This window comes from Pipistrellus kuhlii, unplaced genomic scaffold, assembly GCF_014108245.1.
Source record: "Pipistrellus kuhlii isolate mPipKuh1 unplaced genomic scaffold, mPipKuh1.p scaffold_m20_p_10, whole genome shotgun sequence".
NCBI classification, from domain to species: Eukaryota; Metazoa; Chordata; class Mammalia; order Chiroptera; family Vespertilionidae; genus Pipistrellus; species Pipistrellus kuhlii.
The window spans coordinates 11,626,400-11,639,005 of NW_023425405.1; the positions used below are offsets into that span (position 1 = coordinate 11,626,400).

The 12,606-nt window shown below is 57.5% G+C and overlaps 1 protein-coding gene across 2 annotated transcripts in view; it reads right to left on the bottom strand.

Moving 5' to 3' along the window:
* Positions 1–7,846, bottom strand: part of LOC118712567 (kielin cysteine rich BMP regulator) — a 28,749-nt gene extending 20,903 nt beyond the window's left edge. Inside the window, exons 1-8 of one of the 2 annotated variants that reach the window (XM_045576653.1) lie at positions 7,573–7,846; positions 5,049–5,215; positions 4,309–4,498; positions 4,144–4,220; positions 3,478–3,562; positions 709–776; positions 394–490; positions 181–263 (exon numbers count right to left, since the gene is read on the bottom strand). In XM_045576653.1, the coding sequence (XP_045432609.1) occupies positions 181–263; positions 394–490; positions 709–776; positions 3,478–3,562; positions 4,144–4,220; positions 4,309–4,498; positions 5,049–5,215; positions 7,573–7,651 (846 nt within the window). In that variant the 5' untranslated portion in view covers positions 7,652–7,846. The remainder of the gene's footprint in view (positions 1–180; positions 264–393; positions 491–708; positions 777–3,477; positions 3,563–4,143; positions 4,221–4,308; positions 4,499–5,048; positions 5,216–7,572) is intronic. The other variant, XM_045576656.1, reaches the window with a different exon arrangement.
* Positions 7,847–12,606: the final 4,760 nt, after the last annotated feature.

Genomic DNA, 12,606 nt, shown 5'->3' on the forward strand with positions numbered 1-12,606 from the left:
AGGCTGAGCGCAGGGGGCCTCCTGGAGGAGCAGGGGCCTCCCCGGAGGAGCAGGGGCCTCCCCGGAGGAGCAGGGGGCCTCCTGGAGGAGCAGGGGCCTCCCAGGAGGAGCAGGGGCCTCCTGGAGGAGCAGGGGCCTCCCCGGAGGAGCAGGGCCTGGGCAGAGGGTACAGGGACTCACCAGGCAGGAGCACTGGAGACAAGGGTTGGAGCTAGACAGGAAGCTGGCCCCCTCCTGGTAAAGCTGCCCCTCGTACTCACAGCCTGGGGGAGGGGGGTGCCAGGATGACAGGCTGGTCAGGTGAGAGCGTGGTGGGTGGGAAGGCATGACCCCAAATAGGTACCGGACCCTCGGGGGCTGAGGGGCGGAGGGCAGGCAGGGTGGGGAGGTCACCTGGCCGGCAGACGGGGCAGCACTCTCCGGGTGGGGTGTAGCTCTCCAGGCAGTTAAGCTCTGGGCACGAGGGCCCCTGGCACTGCACGGTCCCTGCCTGCGGGGCAGACACTGAGCCCTCCCTCCCTCTCCACTGCAGGTTACTGGGAGTTACTCCGCGGGCCTGGCAGGCCTAGCGGGCTCCGGGCCTCGATGCCTGGCTGGCAGCAGCAGCCCATCAGCCCCAGGTTGGGCGTGGCGCTGCCAGGCCTGGGGGCTGCCGGCAGAGCAGCAGGGACCTGGGTGGTGGGTGGGGCCGGGCTCCGATCCCCTTACCTGGCAGGAGCAGGTGACACAGGGCTCAGCTCGCCATGTTTCCCCAGCCCTGGGACCGTCCGAGCAGCCTACAAAACCAAGGCAGACCCCCAAGTAAGAGCCCCAGAGACTGGCAAAAGCAGCCCATGACAAGGGAGTACCATTCAGGAGGTAGATGGCAGAGATGTTGGTATTTACTACCACTGTCCAGGAGATGGAAGTAAAGTGTCTGGCGCTAACAGTAGATTTTCAGTGTTTACAGCGGATGAAAGTGTTGAGGAAGGGGTGCCTTTTTAAAAATGCATGTTAGTTTGTTGTTTGTTTATTAGAGAGAGAAGAAGGGACATGGAGAGGGAGAGACATTGATCTGTTGCCTCCTGTATGCACTACAACTGGGAATCAAACCCAAAATCTAGCATGTGCCTGGACACGGAAATCGAACTAGCTACCTTTTGGTGCATGGGACCACGCTCAGCCAACTAAGCCACACTGGCCAGGACAGCATGCCTTTTAAAAACATATGTAGCTGAAACCAGTTTGGCTCAGTGGATAGAGCGTCGGTCTGTGGACTGAAAGGTCCCAAGTTCGATTCCGGTCAAGGACATTTACGTTGGTTGCGGGCACATCCCCAGGAGGGGGTGTGCGAGAGACAGTTGATAGATTATTCTCTCTCATCAATGTTTCTAACTCTCTATCCCTCTCTTTTCCTCTCTGTAAAAAATCAATAAAATATATTTTTAAAATAACATACACACACACACACACACATTATTGATTTCAGAGAGGAATGGAGAGGGAGAGAGAGAAAGAAACACCAATGATGAGAGAGGATCATTGATTTGCTACCTCTTGCATGCCCCCTGCTGGGGATTGAGCCCACAACCCAGGCACATGCCCTTGACTGGAATCAAATCTGCGACCCTTCAATCTGCAGGCTAATGCTCTATCCACTGAGCCAAACCAGCTAGGGTGCTTTTTTAAAAACAATTTCCACCAAAGACATAAATGGTCTAGCAGTGGCTGAGGTGCCACTTCTCCAGGCTGTGTGAGCACGTGTCGGGTTTTATCTGAGATCCATCAACTCCAGCGTCACTCCTCATCTCCCACCAAGACTCCGGGACCTACCACTTCCTGAGCCAGTCTCCCCTTTCCCACTGCCAGCTGAAGTCTTCCGGGCACAGTAGAGGATGCTCCATTAAATTTGAAATCCAGATTGTGGATTAAAAAAGGGGAGGGGGTTCAATGCAAGTGACCTCACGGGGCGATCTGATCAGGAATTCCTAATGGGCAGGTCACTGTTGGTAGTAGTGCCCAGACCTATAACTTCTTAGTAAAAATATATATATATATTTTTTTTTTTTGGGGGGGAGGGTATCTTTGCTTTTATTGTGCAAGTAGGTTAACACATCTTTGAAATAAGCCAAAACCACCCTCAAGTGAGCACATAATCTTAACGATCTTGTAATCCAATTCCCGCCTTGCTTTCTCCAGCCTTCCTTATCTTCCCTCCTTAACTTCAAACGCACTGAAGAAGCTGCAAGTCTGTTACGATCCAGAACATCTGAGATCTTGCTCCTCGGCTTATGTCATCAGTTTGGCTCAAATAAACTCTTATAAAAACTATTTATGTGTTTGGATGTTTCCTGTGTTGACTAGATAAACAACTCCTACTTGTTTCGTGTAAGTGTGTTCCACATTGCACACTTCCACTCAGTAAGCATGGCTTGCTTATCTGAACTGCACATCTAACCGGGCAGCCTGCCTTTTTATTTGCTAAATCCGACAACCGGTCTCCCCGATCATGAGCTGGCAACAAGCCCCCACAGCACTGCTTCCGCTTCCTCCCAGCTCTCTTCACCTCGCTGGCACGGCTGCCCTCCTGCTCCACTGCCTCCTCCTTTTCCACTGGCCCATGGGATCCAACCGCCACCAGCTCCTACCCGTTCTTTAGAAATGCCCCTCCTTCTGCAGCCACAGCCACCTCTGACGCCGCTCGAATAGTCCCCTAACTGGTCCCTCTGCACCCAGCACAACGCCGGAGGAATACTCCTAAAGCACCTCTTTGAACATGCCACACTCTGGCTCTTCAGCTCTCCGCGGCTCCCTATTGCCCACAGAAGAAAGTTCAAACTGCATGGCTTACAGCAGTCCGTACCACTGGCCTTTCCAAACTGATTTCCTGCATCTCCCCCTCCCCCCGCCCCCCCCCCCCCATCTTTGTCCAGAGGGCCCTGCAGCACTGTCTCTTTCTGGTGACATCCACCTTTCCCTTGAAGATCTAGCTCAGACACCCCACTGGTACCTGGTCTGGGTAGGATTCCCCCGCCAATTACTGCCTTTCTACACCTCCTTAATCTGTTCATTGGAGGGAGGGAAAGTGGGAGGGGAGAGAGAGAGAGAGAGTTGTTGTTTCACTTATTTATGTATTCATTTGTTGATTCTTGTATGTGCACTGACTGAGGATCAAACCCACAACCTTGGCATATGGGGACCCCACTGGTGATCCATGAGGTCCAAAAGGTTGGCGACCACCCTCTAACCAACTGAACTACCCAGCCAGGGCGTGCTCACTGGACTTTGTATCTTCTCAGTGAGACCAGAAGCTCCCCGAGGGCACTCTTAGACCCAGCCACAGTCAGCACTTTGTTGACTTGCTTCATTCTGAACTCCTCTAGCCACTGCCAGCTTGAGTGGGCAGGCACCCTCTGGGCATGTAGCAGGTGATGGCAGACCCTGGCCCCGGGGCCCCAGAATAAGTACGGAAGTGGGGCTGGGCTGGCAGAGGCTGACCTGGATCACAGTGTGGGCAGCATGCTCCTGGCTCCGGACAGGGTCCCCTTGGGCATGGCTTCTGGCTGCAGGTGACGGCTCCTTCCTGCGGGGAGGCAGACGGTGGTGCACAGGCGTCAGAAGCCAGGAGGGTAGGGCCTCCAGAACCGAAAGCTCCCCCCCCCCAGGCTAGGGTTGCCAGAGGAGCCAGAGGCTGAGTCTGCTCAAGGGTCATGGGCGACTCCTGGTCCAACGGCAGAAAAGAGACATCCTACCCCCAACCCCCTCATTCCCTGATCCCAGAAATCGTCTCTCCCAGGTGCCACCAAATTCCCAGAGTGGAGGAAGAGGACAAGGCCTTCCTCAATGGCAGAGTGAGGGACAGCCAGAGAAGGTGGCTCTGGGGGCAGGTGAGGGAGAACGGGTGGGAAGGTGACAAGGGCAGATGGACGACCAGGGCAGTGAGAGTCCACAGGACAGGGTGATGTGGGAAGCCAGGCAACATCATTCCCTTTGCCCTCCGTGCTCCTGTTTGCCACGTGCATGGGGCCTGAGCCCCAGAAAGCCAAACTACTCAGAATCAGCTGAGGGCCACCAGGGGCAAGGCTGGGGAAGGGACAGGCAGCGACAGGGAGGCAGACAGGTAACGGGGGCAGGCAGGGGCCTTCAGGGGGCCCTGGAACTCACCAGGCAGTGGCAGGTGGTGCAGGCATCAGGGGAGAAGGTCTCCCCATTGCCATAGGCCTGACCATTGTGGCTGCAGCCTGGGTAGGAGAGAGTGCTGTCCCTCAGGCCCCCAGGCCCACCTCGAGGCCCCGGGGTGGTGCAGCAGGCAGATGGGGTGGCACTCACCGTGGCACTGGGGCAGGCCAGGCTTGGGATCACAGAGAGCGGCCCCACCCTGGCAGACGCAGGCCGTGCAGGCGTCAGGCTCCCAGCGGGCCCCCTCCGGCCAGGCCCTCCCCAGCGCCCAGCACTGGGGGGAAGCGGGGCGGCATTCGCAGGACTCCAGCTGCCTCACCCTCTCCTGCAGGTCTTGGTTCTGGAGCAAAGATTTGGGGGGTTGGAGGTGCTGGCTCAGCTTCCCCCACAGATCTGTGGGTTGAGGCAGCGTGAGAAGGAAACGTGACAGTTCCCACGTAGACACAGGTCGGTCAGCATCCAGCTCAAACCGTCACATTCTCACGACCAAGGTGGGGGTGGGGGTCTGGGTAGGACCCCAGGAGATCATGGTGCCCCCAGGCTTCTCCTTTGGACAGAGGACAGCCAACCCCCCCTCAACAATTAAAGTCCTTTATTCATTCAAAAACCCTTCCTGACGATGCCGTATGGGTGCTCTCTAATGTTTGCAAGTACCTGGAGGAATATGAAAGGCTGGGTTGACAAAACAGACACCCTGGAGGGTCTACGTTTTCATGAAAGAAATGATATTAAGAACGGTTCACATAAGAATCTCTCCATGTGCGTTTAAAACAAAACTATTTTAGGGCCCCTTCGTGCCGCTGCCCCCAAGGCCAGCTCTCCTCTCCTCTCCTCCCCCTGCACAGGCTGCCCCACCCCGCGCACAGAGCCCAGGCCCGCCTGCCCGGTACCTGCGCTCTGAGCTGTGCCACCTCAGCCTCCAGCCTTTCCAGCGACTGCTGCAGAGGGCGCCACTGCTCCTGGGCGGCCCCGGCGGGGTCTGAGGAGCGGGCTGGAGCCTGCTGCTGGTAGTCACGGATGTCAGCAAGCCCCAGGGACTCCCCGGGGACAGCGCCACCTGAAGGCAGAGAACCCAGGATGGGCCTGTGGGTGAGGGGCTAGCGAGGTCCTGGGTTCTGCCTTCCCGATGATGTGCCCTCCCCTGTCCACCTGCCACCCTCATCCGTGGAAGGAGACAGGGTCTGTGAGGCTGTCCGAGTGAAAATGCGGAGGGGAGGAGGGGGCAGGAGGAAGGTGGAGAGGGAGGAGGGGGAGGGAGCCCTGTGTGGACGAAGGTGACCCAGACCAGCTCTCCCCAGGGCCCAGCCCCAGGGATGCTGGGCCTCTGGGGGCACAGGGAGCACCTCGACCAGAGCCCCCCTGCACGTCAGGGTCACTCATTCATCCTCACGTGGGCCGGGGGCGTGGCCAGGGGAGCCTGGAGCTGAATGCCATGCTGGGAGGCCCAGAAGCTGGCACAGGCTGGGGTGCAGGAGGGGGAGACAGACGTGTGAGAGGCGGCTGCTGGAAGGTGCCCAGGCTCTGGTGTGAGCGAACCCTGCCTGCGGTCTTCACCTGTCAGAAAGGAGATGTGTCGAAACCGGTTTGGCTCAGTGGTAGAGCCTCGGTCTGCGGACTGAGGGGTCCCGGGTTCGATTCCAATCAGGGGCATGTACCTTGGGTGCGGGCACATCCCCGGTAGGGGGTGTGCAGGAGGCAGCTGGTCGATGTTTCTCTCTCATCGACGTTTCTGGCTCTCTATCTCTCTCCCTTCCTCTCTGTAAAAAATAAATAAAATATATATAAAAAGAAAGGAGACTGTGTGTGTGTGTATTGGCGGGTGTGTGTGTGTGTGTGTGTGTGTGCTATAACTCCGCTCTCTGTTCCCACCTCGAAGACTGGCCACAGTGTCCAGTCTGTGACCGAGGGGCCTGGGGACCCCCCATGGGGCAGGCTGGGTCCCAGAGGGTGAGGCCAGGCTGCATTCCCTGGATGGTTTGGGGGAGCTCCTGGCAGGGCCCCCACCAGCTATAAGGCGCGGGGCCAAACGAAGACAGCTGTCCCGGTTCCAGGTGACATGATGTTGAGGGAAAGGGGGACCTCTGAGTTCAGACCGAGGCTTGGACCCCTCTCCTGGGGCAGGAAAAGAAAAGCCGTGGCCGGGGGCAAGCTAACGCCACAGACATCCTCAGACGGCCCGGTGGGCAGGCACAGAGGGGCTGGAGGGCGGGGAGGGAGCGGGGAGGGTCTTTCCCACAGAACAGCTCATTCGTGGCTAGACGGGCTTCTCTCACGGACATTAGTGAGGCAGGGGACCCACTCTCCCCTCCTCCCCACTGCCATCCCCAACGGGGGCTGGAGATTCCGGTCCAAAACCCAAGTTGTCCGCTTTCCTCCACACCTGCGTGGCCTGGGTCCTGGCGTGGTTAATGCCATCCCATCGATGCAGAAATCTGGGGCTCAGCTCCCCCCTGCTGCCCCTCCCCACACCCCATGGTCTCTGGTCCCACCCAAGCGCTCCCAGCCCACTCCGCTCTCCTCTGCTCTCCTCTGTCTCTGCCAAGGAGACGGAAGACAGAGTCCTCCCGCCTCCAGCCGCTGCTCCCCTCCCCTGGCACAGCCTTTCTGAACCACACGCCCGGAGGTTCCCAGCAGCAGGTCCCAATGTGCCACCCACCATTTCAGCCTCCCTGCTCCCCCTCACACCCAGGGTGCTGACAGCCCAGCACAGGCGGGCACCCAAACCTCTGTGCATGCTGCCCCTCCCTGCGCAGGGTCACCGGAGTGGCCCTCTGCCCCGGCTCCCGTACCGGCTGCCTTCCTGACCAGCCCGGGAAGGACGGCCAAGGACCAAGGACGGGGTCTCAGCATCTTCCACCCTCCCCCCCCAGCTTGACTCCCATCCCTCCTCCGGACCTGCTTAAGCAGGAACAGTCAGAGGGTCAGGGAGCGGCTGGGGGTCCCCTGTGACGCCAGGGGAGACAGGGCAGGGCCGGGCCTGGAGAGACCCACAGAAAGGGCGCCTGAGGACTGCAAAGCACGGCTGCTCCCCACGGAGCAGTCCTCAGCTCCCCTCCCTGATCCCTCTTTTCCCCGCCCGTCCCGCTGGGGGAGGGCCAGGCTCAGCGATTCAGTCAGCTCCCACAGCGGCCTCTCTTTCCCTCTTTCTCAAGACAAGTAATTAACTTCAGACTCGCAGATTCCAGGGCCTCCCCCCCGCGGCGGCCTGCAGGAACTCCTCCCGAGGCCGCAGCAGGAAGCCCCTCCCTCCCCTGACCCCACACCCCGGCCTCCCCGCTCCCCCACCGCGCGGGCCCCTCCAGCCCAGGCAGGGCCCGGGAGAGGCAGCTGCAGCCCCAGCTCCTTCCCTTCGACCAGTCTGAGCAAGGACGGGTCCTGCCTGGCGGACCCCAAGCCCTTGCCTCTCCAACTTACCTCTGCCCACCCCCTGGGCCTGCGCCAGGCTCAGGAGCTGGAGGAGGAGCAGCTGCGGAGCGGCCCCCAGCCCAGCCATGCTCGCTCTGTCTGGCTGCTGGCTGTGGTCTCGGCTCAGCAGGCACTGGGGGAGGCGGGGTGGGGACACGCCAGGCCGCCTCCCACCCAGGCTTTGTTCAGGGAGAGCTTCTGGAGTCTGTCAGCCTGCAGGCTGCGCCTACCTCCTGCTGGGCACCTCGATCCCGGGGTCCCATTCCGGGCCTGACCCAGTCCTGCTCCCAGCTGTAGCAGCCCCAGACCCGCAGGGAGTGGAGAGGGACTGGGAGCGACTTCTTCTTGTGAGACCCTGAAAGTATTGGATAGACACAAATGTGTCCCTCTGGGGCCTGAGACAGCTGGCCTCCCTGCCCCCTTCCCATCCAGCTTTTTTTTTTTTTCTTTTTAAAAAAATATATTTTATTGATTTTTTACAGAGAGGAAGAGAGAGGGAGAGAGAGTTAGAAACATCGATGAGAGAGAATCATCGATCAGCTGCCTCCTGCACACCCCCTACTGGTGATGTGCTCGCAACCAAGGCACACGCCCTTGACCGGTATCGAACCCGGGATCTTTCAGTCCACAGGCCAACACTCTATCCACTGAGCCAAACCGGTTTCAGCCCCAGTCCAGCTTTTATCCTTTCTCGCCTGTGTACAGGAAAAGTGGACTGAGCTGGGTTCAAATCCCAGTTCGGCCAATTCCATATGCCCTTAGGCCAATGGTCAGCAAACTCATTAGTCAACGGAGCCAAATATCAACAGTACAACAATTGAAATTTCTTTTGAGAGCCGGAAACTGACTTCTGCGCATGGGCCACGAAGTTTTAATCGCACTGTACGTGCGCACCCACACGAGGTATTTTGTGGAAGAGCTACACTCAAGGGGCCAGAGAGCCCCATCTGGCTTGAGAGCCACAGTTTGCCTACCACTGCCTTAGGCAGTCCCCTTAACTTCTCTGTCCCTTAGACTCCCTATTTGTAGATTGGAGTTAATAATAGCTACTTTATAGACTGGCAGTGCGGATTCAGTGCGATTAGTCGGGTAAAGAATTTCGGGTAGTGGTTGGCACATGCCAAGGGCTCAGTAAACAAATAACCATTGTTGCTACCCCCTCTGAAATCGGGTAGTCACCTCCTCCTTTCTCCACCTATTCATTCTTCCCTAGGCTCTACTCACCCCCTGTGCACCCCAGCAGGCCCAGGCTGGGTCCCCGATGCCAAGGCCTCTCTTTGCTGCCTGGTCCCAGCCCGCTTTCCAGCTCCTGAGCTCAGGCCTGGCCTGGGGGTTAGCAGTGAGCAAGGCAGGGGGCAGGGCCAGGCCATGGACTCAGCAGGCAAATGGGGCTCAGGGCGGAAGTGAGGGGAGCTGGCCACGTGGGCCCACAAGTCTGGGAAACTCCTTAGTGCAGCTGGGAAGCAGAGGGAAGGAGGGATGGGCCCCAAACTCACAGGCACAGGGACACTGAGGGTGGAGCCGTGAATCCTGCCAAAGGCGGCTGCCTGCTGCCATAAAGGCCAGCAAGTCAGAGGCCAGCCCTGCCCCGGCCCAGGCAGAGACAAAGGTCCCCCGGCCCACTCCCCATGCACCTTAAGAGAGGGCAGCTTCTCCCCAGGGCCTGTGGGCCCCTTACAGGGCCTGAGCAGCCGGCAGCGGGGGAGGGGCTGGAGGCCCATAGGAGCAGAGGAGGGCCAGGAGCAGCTGGCGGGAAGGAACGGGAAGTGGCAGCTCGGTCTCCGCCGTGTTAAGGAAAAGGATGTGTGTTGTACAGCAGGTCCCTCGGGAGGCTGCGGGGAGGAGCGGCAAAGAGCTGCCAAGTCCCATCCTGGAGCAGATGCTTCCTGCTGGTGACCTCGGGCAAGTCGTTTGCCTTCAGGGTTAAATGTTCTTCGCTGTGCCCTGTCCTCTAACAGCACCCGCCTCACCGAGGTCTGTGAAGGTTAAACAAATAAACGGCCGGAAAGAGTGCTCAGCACGGTGCCTGGCATATCGGCAATAACTCTCTCTCTCTCTCTCTCCTCTCTCTCTCTCTCTCTCTCTCTCAAACTATGGTTTTATTGATTTTTAGAGAGAGGGGAAGGGAGAGAGATAGAAAAATCAATGAGACAGAAACATCACCCATCGGCTGCCTCCTGAATGCACCCCTCCTGGGGATGGAGCCCCAAAACCAAGTATGTGCCCTGACTGGGAATTGAACCGGTGACCTTTTGGTTCCTGGGTCGACACTCAACTGCTGACACTCAACTGCTGAGCTGCACCAGCCAGGCTACTATAACTCTTTTTTTTTTTTTTTTTTTAAGGTATTTATACACGTAGTCTTTTTTTTCCTGTTCTTTTTTCCCCCCTTTATTTGATTTATTAAATTATTATCTGTGTAAATATTTTAACATTGCCCTCCCCCCATACATACCCTCCATTCCCAGAGTTTTCTGTCCATTGGTTGTACTTATATGCATGTATACAAGTCCTTCGGTTGATTTCTTATCTCCCCCAGATCTCCTTACTGTCCCCGCTGTAATTTTACAGTCTGCTTGTTGCTTTACTGTCTTTATATCTATCTTTTGGTTTGTCAGTTTATAATGTTTTTTAATAGATTTTCATTTTTGTGGCTGCTCTAGGGTTTACCGTGGACGGCTTATGTAATAATGCCTTCCTGTTCCATTCAGGCAGGCTGTCCCCAGAAAAGGGCCCCGGTGGGGAGTGTGGGCAGGAAAGCTAGCTGCCTGAGGAAGGGCGGCCTGGGGCCGGGGGGCCTGAGCTGGCCACACGGTGGCCCCAGTGAGCAGTATGGAGGCTGTGCTCCATTGGAGCCCGTGGGGCTGCACAACCCTCAGGGTCACTTCAGATCGCATGTCAGGACAGACGTCCAGGACAGATGTCCAGGTCCGCGAAAACACATGTCCTCAGGCCTGCCCACAGCTTCTAAGGAGACCCGGGGCCAGACTCCCCTGGTAACCGCCCCTGTGGCTCCATCCTGCAGTGCGGGCCCCAGTGCGGGCCCAGAGCGGCTCCTCTGCCCCCAGGGACCATCGGACTGTGGGAGCAGGGTTCACGGGACATGGTGGCTGTCACCTACCTTTCCTCCGGGCATCCTAAAACTCAAGGCCCGATGTGGGACCTGCTGGAGGGCAAAGGGATGAAGGGTGGACTGAGGGGGGATCTGGAGGTGAGAAAGCTTTGGGAGCGGAGGGACACTGCAGGCTTCTGCCTTTCTGGTTTGGTTAGGGCCCTGTGAGAAAGCAGAAGGTCCCTGTTAGAATCCTACTGGGAGTGCCTTCGGGAATTTTCAGGAATAAACCTGAGAGCCGCAAGCAGGTAGGGCATGGGACAAGGTGAAGACCCAAGGTCTCCTACACACCAGGGACCAGAAAGGGCCTCACACTACTCACTCAGACATCCACGGGCACCCAGAGTACGGCTTTTGGGGTCAGAGTTCAGCCCCTGGTTGGTGGGGCCAAAGCTGAAGCATAAAGAGGGGCACTTACCAAAACTGGCTTAGCTCAATGGATAAAGCATCTGCCTGCAGACTGAAAGGTCCTGGGTTCGATTCCGGTCAAGGGCATGTACCTTGGTTGCAGGCACATCCCCAGTAGGGGGTGTGCAAGAGGCAGCTGGTCAATGATTCTCTCTCATCGATGTTTCTTATTCTCTATCCCTCTCTCTTCCTCTCCGTAAGAAAAATCAATTAAAAAAAAAAAATATATATATATATATATATATATATATATATATATATTTTTTTTTTTTTTTTTTTTTTTTTTTAAAGGGGCACTGTGTCCTTTAACATTTACCCCAGACCCGGGCCCCCCATCGCAGCTGATGCCCAATAGCAGGAGGTGCTGCCTATCAAGCTGTGATCGAAGGAGGGGTGGCAGGATGATGTCTGAGGACCTCCTGAGAGGTCTCTCCTGTCCTAGGCCTCTGGGCCACCCACCACGGTCGTCATCCCAACCTCGGTGCTAGTTCTTGGATGCCAGAAATCCTGAGCGCCCTCCTGCCCCCAAGAGGTGTTCTCCGTGACATTTGGGCTCCCAACCTCTCTGTCTCTCACCCTTGGACCCACAACAGCTTTCACCAAACCCCAGGGGTGTTTACAGGCCCGAACCCGCGGGGTGAGGCGTGCGGGACGGAGGATGCACACTCATAGGGTGCCAGGCCCCTCCTAACCCGCCGGTGGCCGGAAGAGAGCCTCTCCCTCCCTGTGGGCTGCCATCAGCCTTACCTCCCCAGGCAGGGCACACTGACAGCGAGCGGGGTCCCCGGCCAGGCTCTGCTCCTCCAGCAGGAGGCGTGCCTGCGTGGGGAGATGGCAGCTGCTCTGCAGACGTGCGCACTACACTGATGGGGGGACAGGTCCCCTGCTCCATCCCACTGAGCCTCCCTTCCCCTGCAGCACCAACGCCCGATGGAAGCTTAAACCGGGGAGCCCAGCCCGTGCCCCTAAGTGGCCTGGATAGAGAAGGTGGGTCCTGGGGATGGACAGGCAGCCCCTGCTAACTTTCCAGGAAGAGTGGAGAGGGGGAACAAAGCCTCTAGCCGGGCAGGACCGCACAGGCTCCCCAGTGCCTGCCTCCATCCTCCCTGCCCCACAGCCTCTGCTTCTCTCTCTTTTTAAAATATATTTTATTGATTTCTTACAGAGAGGAAGGGAGAGGGATAGACAGAAACATCAATGAGAGAGAAACATCGATCAGCTGCCTCCTGCACACCCCCTCCTAGGGATGTACCTGCAACCAAGGTATGTGCCCTTGACCGGAATCGAACCTGGGACCTTTCAGTCCTCAGGCTGACGCTCTATCCACTGAGCCAAACCGGTTTTGGGCAGCCTCTGCTTCTCTTGCTCTGCTTCGCTGTGTAGGGCCCTGAAGTGTGCTCTTAGGAAGAAGTCTTGAACTGTTTAGGAAGGTGGAATCCTGGGGAAAATGATCCACTGTGTTCTTAGTGCCTTTAGGAACCAGCCCAGCCCCATTCATTCTGTCATTCATCCCTTCTCAGATC